The sequence below is a fragment of the Xyrauchen texanus genome, chromosome 4, assembly GCF_025860055.1.
Source record: "Xyrauchen texanus isolate HMW12.3.18 chromosome 4, RBS_HiC_50CHRs, whole genome shotgun sequence".
NCBI classification, from domain to species: Eukaryota; Metazoa; Chordata; class Actinopteri; order Cypriniformes; family Catostomidae; genus Xyrauchen; species Xyrauchen texanus.
This window is the reverse complement of record NC_068279.1, coordinates 40981026-41002978: the sequence shown is the minus strand read 5'-3', so window position 1 is coordinate 41002978 and position 21953 is coordinate 40981026. Positions and strand designations below refer to the sequence as shown.

General features: G+C 38.0%; 1 protein-coding gene across 3 annotated transcripts in view; it reads left to right on the top strand.

Moving 5' to 3' along the window:
• The window catches only part of LOC127643319 (active breakpoint cluster region-related protein-like), a 212727-nt gene that overhangs the window by 38503 nt on the left and 152271 nt on the right, over positions 1 to 21953 (top strand). The window contains exon 1 of one of the 3 annotated variants that reach the window (XM_052126008.1): positions 3703 to 3951. The exons of 1 other annotated variant lie outside the window; for it this stretch is intronic. In XM_052126008.1, the coding sequence (XP_051981968.1) occupies positions 3891 to 3951 (61 nt within the window). In that variant the 5' untranslated portion in view covers positions 3703 to 3890. Of the gene's footprint in view, positions 1 to 3702; positions 3952 to 14111; positions 14228 to 21953 lie in introns of those variants that run through there. One more of the 3 variants, XM_052126012.1, reaches the window with a different exon arrangement.

The window sequence follows — 21953 nt, the reverse complement described above, 5'->3', positions numbered from 1 at the left end:
GGATGATTCCTCAAGAGTGCATGTCTGCAAATGCCATGCAAAGGGTAACTACCTTGAAGATGCTAAAATATAACACAGATTTATTTATTTATTATAATTTTTTGGTCACAACACAATTCCCATAGTTCCATTTCTGTTATTCCATAGTTTTGATGACTTTACCTTAAATGTCAAAAATATTAATAATACAGAATGAGTAATTAAGAACTTTTGACTGGTAGTGTAAGTGCTTTTATAAAATGATAAATGATAATGATCAAATTTCTGCCTTCAAACTTCCACACTTTTGCCTTTTTTTTTTTTTTTTTTTTTTAAAGAAAAGGAGGGATGACTCTAGTAAATTTTTTGTGGTAATTAACATTATGCCACAAATGCTGTTGATTGAGCTAGTATTGAACCCCGGATATAATATATTTACTGTCCTAAAGCATAAAATGATCATAAGTTATCAGAGATTTAGGAAACATGCAAGTTGAAATACTGTCTTCTCCGATAACAATGTTACAGCCAGTATATTCTACTTTGAAATGTCCGTTCCGGGCTAGAATTTCTGTTTGTGTTTTGGCCTGTGTGATCCTGCCCACTACCCATTTCCCAATAGTATTTTGACACCCCGGGTTGCCAGATTTAAATAAAGTTAGTGGGCAAACACAGCGTGCTGCAGCCATGGAAGCCTGCAGTACATCTGATCAACTTACAGTGTATGGCTTGCCGTTGTCAGTTTGCTCGTTCCTGTTGCGTGTCCTCAACCTGGCAACCAATGCGAGCTTCAAGTCTGGGGAGGAGGGGGCAGGGGAGACATCTCTCTCCAATATTTTTATTTTGGACTGCAGTACCCATTTTAAACGCTTGATGTCAATGTTACATATTGCTCTACTAAAGAGAAACACAAGCATTCCGTATGCCTGAGTTTAACCAAGATATTGATCACAATATTATATCAAAACAATTCACAATGGTCCAAATATATAGCATGATGAAAAATATGAGTTTAAAGTGCATTTAATTTAGGTTTTTACTTGGTCAAACAAAAAAACAGCATTTAATGTCTCAGACTGACCGAGAACAATCCCAGTTTGAAGTTTCATAATATTTCAAAGTTTTTACACACCTCTTTTAACTTCAAATATTTTATATTTGGGTGAGTTATCACCTTTTGAGTTCACAAATTTAAAGTGAAACCTCTTTGTTTGGCAGTATTCCTCTCCTGTAACCACAGATATTTGAGCAATTTACTGTCTCTTTTCTCATTGCAGGATAAGCATTTATGCCTTGCTTATGCTTTGTAATTGTCTTTACGCCTGATACCTTTACTATGTCTGTCTCATGTAAAAAAGTAAAGAAAAAACAAATTTAATAGAAAAAAGACTTTTGGAGTAGTCAGGTGGTTTTGTGGATTAAAAGGAAAATACACTTTAATGTACATAACCCAAAATTGGTTTCCTCTAATGTAATTAGTCTTGCATGTGTGCTGTGGCGTGACTGATTAATACTTTATGACATGGCAGGAAACCGGTTCGCCACATGATTGAATGTCACAACATATGTTTCATGTACTTGCACCCATTTGAGCATTTTGATGTTTAGCTCAAAATGCATAAGAAAAGTTCCAGCAATGAAATCCCAATAAATGTATTATTTGACTAACAATAACAAACACATCATTAAACAGTTTTCTACTTTTGATCCCTTATGCACAACCTGGGCACATAGAAAAACATATCACATCTAACACACATGTCCTGATTTTTGACATCTCATATTTGAACTCACATTTCACTTACATTTAAAGTACGGATGTGCAAAATTGATTTTCAGAATATATTCGTTGGGCACTCTGTGGATTCTTCCTTCTCTCTTTCCATCTATGTCAGTCTATCACTCTTTCTTTGTCTCTGTCTTTTGAACCAGCCTCCTACTGTGTATTGTTCTCACAGTTTAATGTTTTTCTGGCATCTCTGTGGGACTAGTGGTTCTAGTTTAACATTACTGCTCTCCCCTAAAACATGTAAACATATGCATACTAGGGCTGGGCGATATATGGAATATTCATGATCTATGGAATATTGTTTGTGACTGTTTTGCTGGCAAAAAAAATTGTTTATTTAAATATAATTCTTCTCAAGACATTGATTAAACCACTCAAGTTGTATGGATTACTTTTATGCTGCCTTCATTTGCTTTTAGGAGCTTGAACGTTTTGGCTCCTGTTGACTTGCATTTTATGGACAAAAACACATAATGCAGTCCTCAAAAAAATATTTTTTGTGTTCCGTAGAATAATTTTTTTGAAGTTTAAGGCAACATGAATACTCAAGGGAAAATGTACAGTCAGCCTGTTGTTATCGCACAATAAACACGACAGGTTAATCAGGAACCTGACATGAAGCAGAGGGGTCTTGTAACTCCCTGAAGGGGTTTATTATGCAATAACAACAGGATAAATAAATGTATGGATATTTTACATTGATTTGCATTGAAATTATGTAATAATGTGAGAAGTAATCGCTGAACAGCTAAAATCCACCTTCGGTTTGCTTCGGAGTTCTGTGAAAATGGCCATCCATCCCCTCATTATTCAGCCTAATGCAATACAACTCACCACATAAACAAAGTAATAGATACGAAACGTTGATTTGCATTGGAATTATGTAATTATGTGAGAATAAATAAACGAAAAACTAAATTCCACCTCCAGTTTGCAGAGATCTGTTGGTGTTTACTTTGTAATTAATTAACATTTGACTACTTATTATGCATATTATAAGACTACTTTCCAAATAAAAAAGTAAATGCACATAAAAAATTTATTTTGAGTTATTTAAATGATAAATTATTTTATTAGCCTACTTGTAGAGATTAAACAGTGATCCAAGAAGCAGGAATGATGGCTTGCAATACCCAGATGAGCGGTCTGATAAGTGGATGCTGCGGTTGTTACTCAGAAATTTCAGACCACTAGATGGCGCCATTGACCAATCAGAATAGAGTATACCAGAGAGCCTTGTAATAAAAATGTGTTGAATATCCTCAAAAAGATAAAGCATATAATTTTTTTAAGTTATCACCTAGTCCTAAGTCATACAAAAACACTCTTCTGCGGAGGAGGGGTTGTTACCACATCAAATAAAATCCCTGTGGAGAGTGTTGCTAATGTAAGAGCTGCTCTGAGAGAGAGAGAGAGAGAGAGAGAGAGAGAGAGAGAGAGAGAGAGCGAGAGAGAGAGGCAGGCAGTAAGAGAGATGAGAAAAGGAGAGTCTGAGAGGAGGAGACATTTAAATGAAAGTCTGTTGTGAACCACACGCTTCCTTGTTGAACACCTGCAATTACGCTCTTTTCAAGAGTCAGTACTTAGTTCAAAAACACTGTGGGAGGAGTTACACACCACACTTTACTACGTAGGGTTAGGGGTTTGTTCAAATCCCTAACCTACAACATGAAAAATAGTTATAGTGATGATTGCCTTAGCAAAAACCTCTAATTGGCAAAAACAGTGAATGAAGGAGAGCAAGAGGCTGAAAGAGAACAGGGGAGAGGCAATGTACTGAAGAAAAAATGATTGAACAGAGAGAGGGAGACAATGCGAGAGGGAGGAAAAGAGAGAGGGGAGGAGTGTTTCCCTTCACTTAGCAACCGTTGGCAGTGAGCAGCTACTGCCTGTTGTCTTACATGTGAGTGCTTTAATACGAACAGACCCACTCACACACTCAGGCGTGGATTTCTCCTCATCAACACAGTGGCTCTGTATTTCAAACTATGTTTACCTACCTCCATTCATAAACATTTATAAGGAGATCAGCGAATACGGGTGAAGGAGAGAGTCAGTGAAGGAAGGATAGCGGGGTACGTTTGCAGGAGAAGCAGCACTGGAGGAGGCAGCAGGCAGGGTGATGGAGCACCTGAGCACTCACGAGCTGCCCAGGCTCTCCTGGATTGATACCCTCTACAGCAGTATGTATCTACTATAATTCCTCTTTCATTCCAGCATTTCCTGTTTTCTGTCATCTCTGTTTATGGGTGTACAGTGAGATGGTTGTTTTGGGTTTGCATGTGTTAACATTGTTATCTACTGGCTGTGTAATGTGGGTGATGCTCTTAGCATTAATGTTTGTTTTTGAGTCTGTGTGTTTGTTCTGTTCTGCTCAGGCAGGGTACTGTGAGTCTGTCAGGACACAACTCTGTTAAAAATGTGTCATTACCATATATATATATATATATATATATATATATATATATATATATATATATATATATATATCAATGAAAGTCAGCACAATACAGTTTTTTTTATTTTTTATACAACCATTATGACATTAGTACCATGATATGCTTTGAAGCAGTACCTTTTAAGTACTTCACTATCAATAAGTGTATGAATCTAAACAGTATCATGGTTTTATCAAAGTACAATGGAATTACCATGCAATGTCCTCACTGAGCCATGGCGCCACCACGATACTTTTATGTACTTAAAAAAAAGTCCTGCTGACCATACAAGTCATCCCTGCCTTTTCACATTCTACTCCCTCTGTATTCCCTTTCTTCCCCATCTCCTTCCTCTTCTCTCTTTTCTCTTTATTGCTTCTCTCTTCCCTCTCTATTTCTTCATATGCTTTATTTCATCTCTCTTTCCTCCCTCTTCACTTTATTTCCTATCTCCTTCCTCCCTTTGCTTTATATTCTTTCTCTTTTCTCCCTCTTCCCTCTCTTCCCCTTATTTTCTCTTTCCTCACTCTTCTTTGCTTTTCTCCTTCTACCCTTTATTTCCTCACTTTTCTCCTCCTTCCCTCTCAACTTTCTCACTCTTCCCTTTTAAGTCCTTTCCTTCCTCCCTTTTCCTTTTATTTCCTCTCTCTTTTCTCCCTCTTCCCACTCTACATCCTCATACTTTCCTTTATTTCCTGTCTCCTTCCTCCTTTTGCTTCCTTTCTCTTTTCTCCCTCTTTTGTCTCTCCTTCCTCCCTCTTCCCTCTCTTCTCCTTATTTTCTCTTTCCTCACTCTTCCCTCATGCTTTTCTCCTTCTACCCTTTATTTCCTCAATCTTTTCTCCTTCTTCCCTGTCAACTTTCTCACTCTTCCCTTTTATGTCCTCTCCTTCCTCCCTTGGCTTTTTTTCCCTCTTCCCCTATCACCTTCCTCCCGCTTCCCTTTTGTTTCTTCCCTCTTCCCTTTTGTTTCTTCCCTATTTCCTCCCTCTTCCCTCTCTCCTTCTTCCCTCTTCACCTCTCTCCTCCCTCCCTCTTCCCTTTATTTAATCTCCCCCTGCTCCCTTTATTTCCTCTTTTCTCCCTTTCCCTTCATTTCCTGCCTTTCCTCTCTTTCCCTTTCATCCTCCCCTCATTTCCTCTTCTCTATTGTCCTGCTTTCTTTCCTCTCTCTCTGTTCTCCCTCTCTTATTTCTTTCCCAACTTCTCTTTCCTCTCTTTCCCTCTCATCCTTCCCTGATCCCTCTCTTCCCTTTTGGCCCTCACACTTTCTTCTCTCTTTGTCTTATTCCTCTCTCTCTTCCCAGTTACATTCATGTTGAAGATTATATACCACACTCTGCAGAGAGACACCCAGAGTACTTGATGTTCTGTTAACAGTCAGATGGACTCTTTATCTCTGGGTATAGGTCATGTGGGCTTAAGCAGTCAGTCAGCAGGGGTTTGTGGGTAATGACAGGCTCAGGAGGTGCACTTGTGATTGTTTAGCCTGCCGTTCAGCTGCTCTGGCTACAAGGTGGAGTTGCATAAAGAGCTTTTAGAGGATGTTAAATGGAGGAAAAGGCAGGCAGAACTGCACAGATCACGCTAGAGGAGATGGAGGGGTAATGGAGTGAGCGAGCAAGTCAGGGAGAGCTTATTTCATTCAGCACGGAGAAGCCATTGAAGAGTTAACCAGGAAAGGACTAATCCTGCACAACCCCCCTCCCCTTGTAATTTCACACTGAATTATATGAGATGTGTGTGTGTTTGTGCATGTGTGACCATGTGTGGGAACGTATGGTAATGAATGTAATTGGTAATTCAGGAAAAGGGGGTAGACGTACCAAATTATGTTATTAGATTCACCCCTCATCCACCCCTATTTACACCCTTGTATGCCTTTGTTTGTGCCTATGTGGGGTGGGTATGTGAGTATTGCAGTGCTCATGTGCAGAGCAGGAAGCAAGATTATTGTTTCTTAATGAACAAGAATTGGTTTTATTGTTAAAAAAAAAAAAAATGGTTGTGTGTTTATCTGCCAGTTCACACCACAGAAGATCATTTTTATATTTGTTATTTTTGTAAAACTTTGTTATTGTTAATTTTAGGGCTGCATGATTATAGCAAAAATCATAATTGTCGATTATTGCCATTGATATTGTAATCACGTTTATTCATGTAGATTAAAATATTAAATTACCGTAATGACATCACAAAGCAACCATGTGGTTCTTCAGAAAAGAAGATTTCAGTGGTTGACATTAGCTGCGCTCCAGTTTCTTTTAAGCATTAAATATTGTAATAATATTTGTTAATGTTAGGACAAATACAAATTTATTGTAAGTTGATATCTATGGTATAGAATAAATTGAATTATTGCTAAATTACTGCTTAAATAGTTAGTTAATGTACAGTAAATAATATGGCATATTCAATATTCCAATTTCTTAACAGCTGATTTAAATCGATCAAGTTACTCTGTTCAGGAAGCCCTTTGGTGGCGAGACAGGGGACCATTCATCCCGTAAGATCTTCAATGGTGATCTTGTTCATGTAAGGGCCTCAGTGGTTGCACTTTGGCAATTAAAAACAGAGTTTGTGCGATTCGTGAAAATGTTAAATCTACTAAAACCAGCTGCGTGGCAAATGTGTCTTATTAGAGCAGACGCGATATCAATGACGGTGATTCCTGAAATATGCTATCCATATATGGTGGCTCCGAATGTGGTTTGAGATCCATTCCAGATGAAACTCGGTCAAATGTAAATGCATCTGGCTGTTTAAGCCACATAAATTTGGCCGTACAATGCTACATGAGCACAGGGAAAATGCTAAACTTAACAGCTGTTACCAAGTATTTGCATAGGGCTTCCGTTGTACAATAAATAATTTCAAAGTAAGACTTTTTCTTTGTTTATTTGATGCAGATTGCTTAAGAAACTAAAACTAGACACTGACAATAAATGTAGCTGGACATATCATACCTAGATAAGATACTGTACCTACTGCAAGTCCAGAAGGGAAAATAGCACACACACACACACACACACACACACACACAGATTCCTGCATGTGGACACAAAGTCAGATGGAATTAAATAATTAATCACATTTTTTAAATTTGCTGCCCGGCATTAGCATAATCAAGGGAGTGAATATTTTGTTTGGATATATCATGGGAATTGAAGATCGGATTTATATCCATTTGCCAGAGACACGTTGATGTAGCTAAGTGTAAATGGAATCTGCTTATTCAATCGGACAGCAATCAGATCAGTCAAAATGCATGAAGTGACCAAGTGTAAATACCCCCTTAAAACCAGAATTTTTTATATTTGGGGATTACCTCAGAAAGGTAAAAAAATCAATTTAGCTTTTGTCTGCTTTAATGACCTAACTATTAAAGAGACCCTTTTAAAAACTCAAACCCAAAACAAAGCATTCTCAGTGCCTCTGTGTCTCAGTCGTAAGGCCTTTAATGACCTCTGAACTCATTAACATAACAAGCCTCATTAGATTTGTTCATAACCAAAACCGTGTCTGGATTGGCTTTGGCAGATACTGTTAATCTTTTTTTTTGTTCTGCGCTAATGGTATGGCCTTGTTAAAAAAATGTGCATCCATTTAGTTATTGATGGGTGTTATTAAAAATGAAAAGGCTTTCCTGTTTAATAAAGGATGTGCATTTCAAATTCTGCGATATCTCCGTAGAGGCTAATATCAATAATAGCGGGAGTATATTAACAGCAGGAAATGTAATCTTGTTTTTGTGTTTTCATAACATGCCAGCAGGATATTCACGTTGCCTCAGAAAGCAGAATAAGTAGATTTGTCATATTTATTTGTCCCTTTATCAATTTGTTTATCTGTCGGTTTAAGGTCTGTCTCTAAAATATAAATGGATACATTTTGGCTAGCAAAGCCTTATGTTCAGGTCATCTTTTTGAAAGCTTTCTCTCTCTCTCTACCTCCTCCTCACACCAATCACTCCATCTGCCTCTCTGATATCATCTCCTGTCTGCTTTTATTCTTCATCTGCACTCTTTCTCTGCTCTGTTGTCATGGTTTCCTCAGTTTAGAATGGTTGAGAGACAGTAAACTTAGCCAGACATTGAGTTGGACTGGGTGTGTATATATGTGTGTGTGTGTAGTAACTGTAGGTCCAGAATCTGTGGTCAAACTCTTTATTGAACGCATCAAGCTGGTACTAGAACATGTCTCTGGAGGGATTATATTACCTCAGTTTGGAGTCAGAGGTATCCCCCCCCCCCCATGTTTCTCCCCGACCTGTCACTTCATGTATGGCTGTATTATAGACCATTTCTAAGACTGTTTGTCAGTTTAAGTCCCTTGAACATTTCCTACTAGTTGTCATACTCATTGAAAACAACAGCAGGAGGTGCTTCATTCATAGTGACTTTAAAACGATTAATGCTACTATTTTAATATGATTGTAATAGGAATTATAGGAATTACAGGAATTTGTTATGCCTGTTTTATGACCTGCCAGACAAAAATTATGTCTGATTGTTTAGAAAAGTAATGGCACACCCCTCATCAACAAGCCAGATGATTTTGAGCCATCATTCTTGTCCTAGGCTCAAGTGTGGGAGAGTTATGTGGCTACAGTTTATGTAGCTATATTACGGTGTAAAAGATCAACATCTTAATCATTGTGTGTTTCCAATCCTTTAATTTAGTTTGCAAGACTTGTCATAATCCCAGTTGTGTCATATAAATTGTTTCAGAGGCTCACAGCAATAATGATTACAGCTGCTGTCACGTGACTGTACATGAGTATCAGAGGAGCTCTGTTACATAAGTGAGAAAGAGAGGAAAAACCTACTGCTGGAGAAACATCAGGATTCAGGACATATCAAGTGTTTAAGAAGCACTAGAGCAACAGTAATCCTGCTGAAGAAAGAGGCTCCTGACAGTGATTTGAGAGGTGTAGAGGGGCCAGAGGTCTATTAAAGCAATAAGCCAAGAGAAGCCATACAATACAGTAGTTTTACCATGGTTAAGAGGTGTTCTTAAGCAGCATTATTATCATTTAACAGTAATATTTGAAGTAATTTTTCCATCAAATTTAATTGAAAAACTACATATCGTAAAAGTTTGAGGAGGAGGAGGGTGTGGCCGGGCTGTGATGGCGCACGCCCGGCGCTGAATTGTCGTAATCAGCTGGGAGGGATATAAAGACCAGCCGGAAGCGCCAGTTAGAGAGAGAGAGTGTGTGCATCTATGTGTTTTATGTTTTTTTTTAAGTTAATTTCTGCCATTAGATTTTATGTTGACTGTTCTGCAGGTTCCCGCCTCCTCCTCGCCCATCCCGTACCCATTGCAAACACGCATAAAGATATGATTGTAGTGTATTTACACTAGGGCTGGCAATCAGTTAAAGTTTTAATTAATTATATGATCTGCCTGTTAATTAATTTAATTCATTGCATAGATAAATATTAGCTGAGAAACCCCTCAAATAACAATAATTCAATATATATTGATTAAATATTTATTATATTTAAATAATTAGAAGTACATAGAAGTACTATGTACTGTATTTTATAAATAAAAACAATTCTGATAATTTTAAAGCTTAACAGATGAGAAAAGGATTGATAAACAATACACACATTATCAATAGAATGCAATATATTGTTTATCCATGTTATTGAACATAAGGCTGTCATTGGCCTAAATTTCACAGCAATCCATTTTGCTGTTGAATTTGTCAATTTGTTCGAGAGGTATTTATTATAAGGGCCTTTCTAAGGTCGAGTCAATTTACATCATATGGACATTTTTGGAGCATTTCACTTTGGTTGTGCCACGTCATAAACATTAGGAGTGTAAATCACCAGTTTCAACACAATAAAATCTTGAATTGATTCTCTTTGCCAGAAATCCAATGTTCAAAGTCTGCCATGATACGATTTCGATTTGATTCGACTGCAATCGATATTACGATAAAATGTGCCTATTTTCCATGATCAGTTACATTTGTTATGTTAAAAATTATTCCAAATTGATTGAATTGAATCATTGAATGATGAATTGAATATTTTATTGAGCTGTCTAAAAAGTGCAAATCTAATATCCATATTGGGACATCCACAACAAAATAAGGTACTTCAGTATATACAGTTGAAGTCAGCAGTTTACATACACCTTAGCCAAATACATTTAAACTCAGTTTTTCACAATTCCTGACATTTAATCGTAGAAAACATTCCCTGGCTTAGGATCACTAATTTATTTTAAGAATGGGAAATGTCAGAATAATTTAGAAAGAATGATTTATTTCAGCTTTTATTTCTTTCATCACAGTCCCAGTGGGTCAGAAGTTTACACACACTTTGTTAGTATTTGGCAGCATTGCCTTTAAATTGTTTAACTTGTGTCAAATGTTTTGGGGTAGCCTTCAACCAGCTTCTCACAATATGTTGCTGGAATTTTGTCCCATTCCTCCAGACAGAAATGGTGTAACCGAGTCAGGTTTGTAGACCTCCTTGCTCGCACATGCTTTTTCAGTTCTGCACACACATTTTCTATCAGATAGAGGTCAGGTCTTTGTGATAGCCACTCCAATACCTTGACTTTGTTGTTCGTAAGTCATTTGGCCACAACTTTGGAGGTATACTTTGTAAAGGGATTATGGAAAGGAGTAGGCGTGAACAGGCTTGACAATATAAACAATATTTTAATATGAAACTGAAACAAAAAGACACAAACACACACTTAAGACGGACAGCTGCCCTTAAACGCTCTCTCTCTGTCTCACCACCATCCGCAGTTGGCCTTTATCCCTCTCCGAGACTTGGTTAGCTTGATAAGGGACCGGGTGTGTAGAATCATGACCCGGCCCTGCCCTCCGCCCTGTCACATACTTGTTCTAAATTGATGCCATCTATTTTGTGAAGTGTATCAGTCCTTCCTGCAGCAAAGCACCCCCACAATTAGACCAGAGGACACTCCAAAGTAAGTACAGTTTGTGCACTTACAAACTGTAGTCTGGCTTTTTAATGGCAGTTTTGGGGCAGTGGCTTCTTCGTTGCAGAGCAGCCTTTCAGGTTATGTCGATATAGGACTCATTTTACTGTGGATATAGATACTTGTCTACCTGTTTCCTCCAGCATCTTCACAAGGTCCTTTGCTGTTGTTCTGGGATTGATTTGCACTTTGCACCAAACTATCTTCATCTCAAGGAGACCGAATGCGTCTTCTTCCTGAGCAGTATAATGGCTGCGTGGTCCCATGGTGTTTATACTTGCATACTATTGTTTGTACAGATGAACGTGGCACCTTCAGGCATTTGGAAATTGCTCCCAAGGATGATTGTGGAGGTCTACAATTTTTTTCTGAGTTCTTGGCTGATTTCTTTTGATTTTCCTATGATGTCAAGTAAAGAGTCACTGAGTTTGAAAGTAGGCCTTAAAATACATTGACAGGTACACCTCCAATTCAGTACACCTCCAATCAGAAGCTAATTGGCAAATTGGTGGTCACCATAATGTGGTTCTCGCTCTCGGTGGGGCACTTGGTGAGTTGTACGTGGATGCCGCAGAGTATAGCGTGAATCCTCCACACGCACTAGGTCTCCGCGTCAATCCACGCATCTTATCACGTGGCTTGCTCAACAAGCCACGTGATAAGATGCACAGATTGACGTCTCGGACGCGGAGGCAGCTGAGATTCATTTTACGCCACCCGGGTTGAGCCGAGTCACTACACCACCATGAGGACTTGGAGCGCATAGGGAAATGGGCATTTCAAATTGGGGAGAAAATGGGAGAAAAAACAAACAAAAAATAAACATTGACTCAATCGATGACATGAGTTTGGGGCGAGATTGCTAACTGTCAAATACAAGTTAAGCTCAAAAGTATCCGTGGCCATTGGTTACCAAAGAAAATTATTTAGGTTCATCCCTCATTTTGTTAAAAAAATTAATGACAGTAATGCAATGCTCAGTTGCCCAATATACATCCATTATTAGAGCATTTCTATCAACCAGATTGAGCTCAACTTGTTTTTAACCTAAAATATTCCTTTATTTTTTGGAGAGAGTGCCTCACTCATTTCTTTGTGGACCTTGGCCATGTCAGCCTCCCTAACACAGCTTTATTAATATTTCTGTGAGCTCCATTCTTATAGATTGCCATGGACAATCTTTATGAGAGATGGTTGTCCGGGGTTAATGTTGAGCTGTAAAAGGGATGGTTGAAACTGGGTGTAAACTGCTTTTCTGCAGGCAGAATGGAACTCACTTGAAAAAGTGGAATGAGACAAATCATTTTCAGCCATATGCTCTTAGAACACTGTGCTTTAAGAAAGAGGCACTCAGACATATATCCTTTGAGCAGATTTCTCAGATCAATGGCTCTGGTGTGGCTCTCTTCCCATCCTGATGGTGTTTTTGAAAGCTCCTTTTGAAACTAATTTTTTTTATTTTTTATGTTTATATAACTCCGCAATCAATAACCCACAAGCTTCTCAATAATATGGTAACGTTAAAAGAAATTGCTACTGTAGAAACTAAATATCACTCTATATGCACACAAAATGTTTATAATACATTTATTATGAACAAAATTTGTGCGCATGTGAAGAGCGACATTTTTTTATTTTTTTTTAAAGTGGGAATTTGTGTCCGTGTTTTCATTTTAGCAAGAGTATTTTGGGTTTAAGGAATGTTCTGGGTCCAATACAAGTAAAGGTCAATCGACAGCATTTGTGGCATAATGATAATCACCACAAAAATTATTTAGACACATCTTTCCTTTTCTTCATGTAACTTAAGAATTTTTCCTTAAAGCCAAGGTGACCCAAAAAAAAAACCTCACCGGCTACTTTTAAATAAACCTCAAATCTGGGTTACAGTGAGGCACTTGCAATGGAAGTGAATGGGGCCAATTTTTGGAGGGTTTAAAGGCTGAAATTTAAAGCATATAATTTTATAAAAGCACTTACATGAATTCTTCTGTTAGAACTTGTTTATTATTTGAGCTGTAAAGTTGTTGAAATTGTAATTTTTACAGTCATTTGAGGATCTTGTTGACATAACATCGTCATGGTAACGAAGTTGTAAAATTGGCTATAACTTTACACAGAAAAGGTTAGTAAGTGATTTTAACAGACATATCCTTTATGTCTTGTGGCTATATGTTTGAAACAGTGATTATTTTAACGTTCAAAAATTGGCCCCCATTCACTTTCATTGTAAGTAACTTTAAACTTAATTTTGTACTTTGTTGTTTTTTTTTAAGAAAAGTTGGAACGATTCAAAATACATTTTTGTGGTAATCAATATTTAGCTACAAATGCTGTCGATTGAGCTTAACTTGTATTAAACCAAGACATTCGTTAAATGTCTGAGAAAGCAGACTAAAAAAAGCAACTCGGCATGGTACCCAAGTGCGTAATCTGCATTTCTTTTTTTTAATCATATCTTTAAAAGTATTCCAAAAAAGCTTACTTCTCATTTTGCAACTACTGTGTTCAAACTTATCTATCCACTGAGAACTATATATTAAATTATTGTATTAATCATTTTATATGTTATGCGTATGCCTATTTATGTGTGTGTCATTTTAAATCTGTTTGGTTGCTCTGCTCTCTCGCCTACGGTCTGCCTTTTGGGTTTCTTTTTCCAACAAGGAGCTTCCGTGAGTGTGTTGTAATGGTTGAAGACGTGCCCTGCCCTTCTCAGCTGGTAACCGGGAACCTCTTAACTCTGTCCTCAAAATGTTAACCAATCACAGTGCAGCGTCACAGACCACACACCAGATGGCTCAGCCAATGGGACCCTGTCCTGTTTTCACTTCAGCTGGGAATCAAGGCATGATTAAACATTCAGGCCAGTCAAGAGGAAGAGAAGAGAAAGGAGCAATGGAGGAGTGGGGAGGTGGAAAGGGAGAGGAGGGAGGGCCATCCATTAGAGGAGCACTTTCACCATGCAGGTTCTTCTCTCTCTGACTGTATCTTTCTTTCTCTCCACCTCCCTCTCTCCTCTCTCATAATTTTAAGCCTTTCAGATGTGAGCATTTCTTTCAGTGTTGAGATTTCTGAACTTGTCATTATCTGTACAGTAGCAGGATACATTTTCATTTCTGTCTAAAGGCAGAACAGAACTGATTGCGAAATAAACTAATAGCAGATTTTTAAATTTCCTTAAGAAAATGTGAGTGGTGCTCACTTGTGCAAATCTCACTACCACAGTGCTTGGGTGTTGTTGGTGGTTGCTAAGGTGTTCTGAGTGGTTTCTCAGTTGGTTGCTTACTTGCCAAAAGAGCCCACTCCTAAGTCTATGATATTCTGGTTCCTAGCTTTAGTTCAGGTCTCTCCTTCATTGTAAGTCCATGGTATATTATCACCAGCCGATTCAGTATTTTGTAGAACTTGTGCCAAAAACTTCAACTGTTCTAAAACTATTTCCTTCAGGAAATGCATATGTACCCTTTCCCTCCATCTTTCTCCCACCTCCTTTTAATATCTTCTCTAGGGATAAGAAACTTATAATTTATCAGTTCTGGTGTAGATTATGTATACTCTCTACAATTCTGATAATGGCCCCATTAATGGTTCTTATACTATTTTTTTTTTAGGAAGACTGATTTTTAAATTCATATTATATGAATAACGTGTGACTGTGTGAAACATTGCAGAATATACAACAGTTTTGCACACATGTAAAATCCGATCGCACCTTCCATTGGCAATTTATTTTTAATTATGCATAGACCTCTTGGGCCGAGAGCCAAATAGGCCCACCACATTTTCAGTTCTGATCAGCCTTTGTTAACCATGTCTAATAGCTGCTAAAAGTTGATTGGTTGATGGCGGCGGTGTTTTTCAAGAAATACGACTGTCTTCATACTGTACAAAGACACTGCATGCAAAATTTCAAGTCGATCGGGCCAACGATTCCATAGATTTAAAACAATTTTGTTTTTTCATTGGTATTGCGCTTTCAAGCGGCCGAGGGGAGCTATTTTTATCATATGTCCTCTGATTTACCCCGTACACAAGTGTCCCAAATTTGGTGAAAATATCTCATTCCATTCAAGAGTTAGGAATGACCATTTAAGTAAAAGTGGCCACATCCACTTTGTACATTTTGATGTGCCATTCCAACGTTGAAATGAAAGCTCAAACTTATTTGGATAATTATTGATAGATCTAGTAGATCATTTTGACAGAGCAGATATAAAACAATTCAGAGATAAATGTAAAAATTATTGTACCAGGCATGTTTGCACAGACATAAATTCAGTCCAATAATTGATCCAAAGTATATATTAAATATAAATTCTAAACAAACAAATAATGTGTTAAAATATACATTCATTAATTCATTCTTTTATGAAATTCTGCTGAACAAAAACACGTGCATCTTCAACTTACACATTTTCATATACACAACTGATTAGTAATCAGTTCCAGAAGTCTCACAAGCCTTAATAAAACATTACATAACCATTCTTTAAAGAACCAGCTCGCAAGTAATTCGCTCAAAAACCGAACTACATTGTTCACAATGTACAATTTTGATTCACTAAAAAGAACCAGCTCATTAGTGTCATTTGTATAGGAATCAAACTACACTGGCAGTGTTGTATGTTATACGCTGTAGATTCAAAAGAACCAGCTTATTAGAGTTATTAGTTTGGGAATCAGACTATACTGGTCACGCCTGTTTGACACTCTAGATTCAGTTGCAAGGCAGCGCTGCCACTGAATTGTACTGCACAAAACACAGTCAGATGTTTTACTGTAAGAACAGCTGGAAGCAATGTCAGAGTATTTTAATACAGTGTTCCGTCCGCATCTGTGGAACATTGCACATTCGGGAACCATTACCGGTACCAAATGTCATGGAAATCATATGGTTCCGGTAAATTCAGTGTTGTTGTTTACTTTGAAGTGTTTCTTCTGGGAATTTATGCCTCGTTCATGATGTGGAGTGATTAAATGCTGAACATTATGTAGAAGATTACACAACTAGTGTTTTTTTAACAGTCTGAGTCTTAGGAAGCACAGTCAACAGGCAGTTTGAAAGTTCTGCAATTTGACTAGCATTAGTTTAAACTCAACTCGGCTCAAGGTCTTTTGAAGCTGTACTGGCCTCGCACACTCCATACATTCATGCATCTTCCCCCCTCTCTCATCTGTCTCGTCTTTCACTCTTCCATCATTCAGGCTGCCAGAGATTGATTGGCATGTCTGCATTTGGCACCAAGGTGTTATGAAATAAGATTTCATGGACATGCAAAATTGATTCACAGTAATCTGTGGAGACAGACAGGTGTATACAGATGCTGTATATTGCCTGTTATGCTGAATATGGGGAGAGGAGAGACAATTCCCTGCTTTGTGTACTCATGAGAAACACCCGCTCCAAATGCAATTTAATTGACAGCCCCTGTGTGTGTAAAGCTGCTGTCAGAAAGTGACTCACATCCTTAATAAAACACACTAAAACACTGCAGACTTCCCCTGAGAGCTATGCGCATTATACTGTTACACTGGGTACACTTGAGGGTTATAACTATATGTTATTATATCGATATCTGAGTCAGGAATGATAATAATGCCATTCTTTATGTTGAGTCTATTCTTGCAATTGAAAAATGCAGTAACTGCAATTTTGTCAAAATTGAGATATTATAAAATCGGTCTCTTTAGGGTCATTCACACAGAACGTGTATTTGCGTAAATTTGTGATGTTTGCATTTTTTTTCTTTTTATCAAAGTATGTAAAACTAGACTGGGATCTTCTAGTGCTGCTTTTTTTCCACAGCCTTTGTAAATGTAAATAGTTGCTTTTCGGCTTCTTTCTGAATGCCCCCTTAAACTATGATCTGTCCACTGATAGGCAGGTTTGGCTCAACTCTTCAGATTCATGTACATATACAATCAGAGCACTACCATGTGTGTATTAAGAACACATTTGTCTTGACTACCAAAACACTTTTAAGCCATTTTTCTGGGTTTCAGTGCTGGTGTTATTATAAGTCTTTTTGCATTTTTCAGGCAGTATGGCAATTCAAAACTGATATATTACGATCTTTTACCCACTTGTTTCTCGTTCATCTTCATCTGACTTTGGTGCTTTGTGGAACAAGTGCTGAACATTCGGTTTAATTCATCTATAGGGCCGTGTTTCCAATGGCTTTATCATTACACAAAATCCCTTGTAGTTTAGCTGTACAGAGGATGACAGTCAGCCTGTGACCACATACTAATTATTTTATAAGCCTGCATCCCTCTAAATCAATACAGTTCCACTTCACAAGTTAAATGACAGCCGATTTGCTTGTTTTTTTATGTTCTTGTGCCACTGGAAAATGTCTACTATTGAACCTGGTGGTATTTGAGGATGGTTAAAAAGACATATCTGGGCTATGGCTGTCCTGTTATCTGAGCTATGCATCTTGCATCATCAGTAGAGTTCTCTGAGGTCCCTCTATAATGACTGAGCTGCATTTACAGAGTTTGATTGTTGACACGCCTTTTCTGCAAGCATTATGTAACATGCTCACTCTCTATTCCCTTCCCTCTCACTCTGTGTTTTTAATTTTCTACCTCCCTTTTTGTAAGAGATGAAAAAAGTGCATAGTCAGGCACTACAGTTTCTTTCATACAGCCTGATGTCTGTGCCATGTAAATAAGCCACTCTGTAGACAGTACAACTATTCCAAGATTATGAGATTATGTTTTTGTTTATTTATGTTTGTTTTTTTTTGTTAAAATATATGTTAACTGATATTTCCACTTGATTGCCTGCCATTTTTTGTACTTCTGCAATCTGGATAATTAAATCTCCTTAATAAAAGGCCCTCCAAACTCCGTAACATTACATCGCTCAATATAATTATTCTCAGAGTTCTGCCTGTGTTGCAACAATGTTAGCCTGAAGGTTTCTGATCTCATCATAAATTTGCGAGTTTATGACTGTGACCTTTTTGTTTTTGGTTTTTGTTTTGTTTTGACTGTACAGAATGGATTGGCAATTATTGGGGAAGAGGTTAAATAGGAATTGTGACATGACTGAATTCGAACCTGCGTTTCCCACATGGTTACATGGCTCAGTGTGTTTGGAGCATCTACTGTATGTTTAACTTTAGGCGATGGGTCTTACTAAAGCATTTTTTTTTCTTCAGTGAATGGTCTATCATTCTGATGAATTTGACACTTGATGAATAAATGTAAGTAATTAAAGCACTACTGCGTTTGACAGTGACTACTGTATATTTTTAGTTCTGGGTGCTGTTTTTTGGTCACTACTTAATTTGCTCTGTTCTGAAGCACTTTCTTACCTCAGGCTGATGTCACCAGCTTAATATGTTAACTGACATTTCCCCTTGATTGCCTGCCATTTTTTGTAATTCTGCAATCTGGATAATTAAATCTCTAATTAAAAGCCCTCCAAACTCCAAATTTCCCCTTGACATTGCATCGTTCAATGTAATTATGCTCAGAGTACTACCGATGTTGCAACAATGTTAGCTTGAAGGTTTCTGATCTCATCATAAATGTACAAGTTTATGACCGTGACCTTTTTGCATGGCCTGTTTAAAACTCAGCTGCTTTGTTCTCTGGTAACACGTGTCCAGGGTGCTGCCTATCCGTAACCTGGCCAAGTCTTTTGGATAGCTTTGCTTCAGCTGTGCATTCAGCAAGGTGATTACAATGATTAGTGTTTTCTGCATCATAATCTACAGCCCATGGCAAAATAATTTCTTATTGAGTTTTTCGCTTGCTGTCTGAATTTGATCTGATGAGGGTGAAAAAGTAAATATCAAATATGATTTGCAATTCACTCTTTTCAGTTGATCAGACTGTGTCAGTCTGAATCCAACTCAAGTCAACTCGATTCAAGTCTGGTTTAAATAGCATAAACTTTAGATTCTCTCATATTATTCAACTCTGTGAAGAATATACCTCATGCTGATGGGAGTATGATACCCAGAAGAGGGAAGCCTTCAAACCGAAGCTCAGCAGATGGATGTGTTAGGATTGAGATTATAAAAACATCAGTCTCTTTGCTTTCTCTATCTCTCTCTACCTCCCCATAATCTGCTGTCCTTTTAACGGCCAGTGTTGAAATCTCTGTGAGTCTTGTTCATATAATTACTGGAGAGTCATGTCATCTCCAGGCAGGGGAATCTGAATAATTGGGACGTATGGGGATGGTTGCCATGGTGACAGCGTAAGGCGTATGCATATGGCATTTACTAGCGTCACTTATCTTCTTGGTTGCAGGCCTTTCTGACATAATCTCAGGAGCACACATCTTTTTATACCCCCCCCCACACACACACTCACACTCTCTTTCTCTCTCTCCTTCCATTCTTTAAGCGTGTTGAGAAGAAATACTTTGTGCTATTGTTGAGGTGTCAGGGACTGTGAAAGGTTATCTCAAGCATGCTTTGTAGGTTTGAGTGTGTAGTTAATGTCAAAGACTCTCCTGTTGAGAGAAACAGGAGTCGGCTTCCACAAACACCAAGCTTGAATGTTAGTAGTTAAGTACTACTTGATTTTTGAGGCCTTTTTCCCCAAACACATTATTATTTACGTTTCATAAACATATACGAGTCTAAAACTTTTTGTGATCAGATCACAAAAACCACATATGTATGTGATCAAAAATGCATCTGAATGCATCACATTTGAGGTGTAAATGTAAATCCGTCCTGTATGCATCCCGGCAACAGCGAAGCACCACCCCTCGCCAGTCAATCATCCGCTGCTCTAAAACAAGAGTTTAAACTTTGCAGGTTATGAGCAGCTTTATTCGATCTGAACATTTAAAAAATCCGAAACAAGAACTTCATGGGTCTTCTTCAGTGAGTGTGTTTGATATCTCAGGTTAATACAATTTATCCACTAAATAACTGACAATTCTGCTCGAAATGTTGCTTTTGAGTATAGATCAGCTTCATCTGGGAAAAATAGCACACCATTTTCTTTTCTGACTTTGTTGCGGTTTATTATGATGCAGGAACACACTGACATAGTGATTGATGTATGCAGTGATGAATCAGAGTCCCTCCCCTCCATATGATCACAAGTGGTCAAAGGAGACGTATTTAAATGACCAGGTGTAAACGGCGATGTGTCTCACCTGACCACATGTGATCGGCTCACTCCAGACACATCTTAATACCAGATGGAAACGGGGTCTGAGTGGGGTTCAGGTATTTAATTATGCAGTCTGGAGTGGATTGGCGAGATTCAAGTAGCTTGTTGACCTTTCAGACCTTCTCAAAGCTCTGCTGTTATTTGCAAGAGCCAGATGGGGCTGTTGTGCTCATTAACATTGCTAAAGCATCTTTTCTGGATATATAGCCATATTATTCTGGTAATGCCAATTAGGAGGAGCACCTGCACACACACTCCAATTGTTTTTGTCCAGCTTAGACCAACAATGTGTGGCGGATAACGTTATTAAAGGAATTAATGAGATTAAGCCATGAGTAATTATTGGAGGAATTTATTGAAGGACTTGCTATAATTGATATGTCCAATCACAGTGGACTGAATGGCCAATTATCAACTGAATACATTTGAACATTGAGTGAATTTATGTACGCCCTGAAGGAATCACAAATGGAGCTTTTGAGCTTTACAAGGTCTCATTAGTGTTGCCAGAGACAACTGTGGGCTTGATCACGACTTCTCTTATTGCCTGTTTCAGTCAAAAGTTCTGTCCTGATCTTACAAGGGGCCGTTCTTGCTTTTAAAATAAAAAGTTAGATAATGTAATGGAACAAAATGAAGGTGGCTCGAGACTCGTTAGAAGTTGAACTTTTTCGAGCTAGACACAAGTCTCAAATATGCAGCACTCGTGCTTGCAAAACACTGCAAAATGAGCAAAAACAACAGACATGGGGGCTGTTCAGACCAGACATGTTCTTGCTCTAAAAAATATACAAATATAGCAACACTAAAGTCCCTCTAGCACATGTTTCTTTAGAAAAACAGTGCGAACAGATGCAAATAGTTGTTTGGTGTGAAAGGCTCCAAAGACGTCCCTCTAGCGCTTCTTTACATAGAAAAGCAATTAAAAACAGCACAGAGGGACCCAAGATCACATCCTGTATGATAAACCCCTCAGACAGCATGGTTTTTTTGTCTGCTCTTTAGACCAGCACCAATGAAGCGCTCACTAGGGTTTGGAACAGGATCAAAGACTGTAAAGACTGCAGATTATAGCAGACCATGTTTCTCCAGATCTCTCTAGAGCAGTTACTTAACCTGATACATGGATTGCAGTGCCTGATCAATATCATGCCGTTGTTCCATAGACAGAGCCATTTAGTCATGTTGTCAGCGATGACTTTTCAATAAGACTGGGAGGTAAAGGACAGACAATTGAAAGCTCTTCAGATTGTAATACTATTTTGCAATTGCAAGCCTTGAGGAGGAGTAAATAATAACAGATTTTTGTGTGAAGTATACTTTGTTTCCTGCTTTTATTATCTTTTCTCCTCCTCATTTTTCTCTTAAAGAGATAGTTTACCCAAAAATGAAAATTCTCCCATCATTTACTCACCATCATGCCATCCCAGATGTGTGACTTTCTTTCTTCTGCAGAACACAAATCAAGATTTTTTGAAGAATATCTCTGCTCTGTAGGACCATTCAATGCAATTGAATGGTGATCAGACCTTTTGAAGCTCCAAAAAGTAGATCAAGTCAGCAAAAAGGTAATCCATAAGACTGTAGTGGCTTAATCAATGTCTTCTGAAAAGATCCAG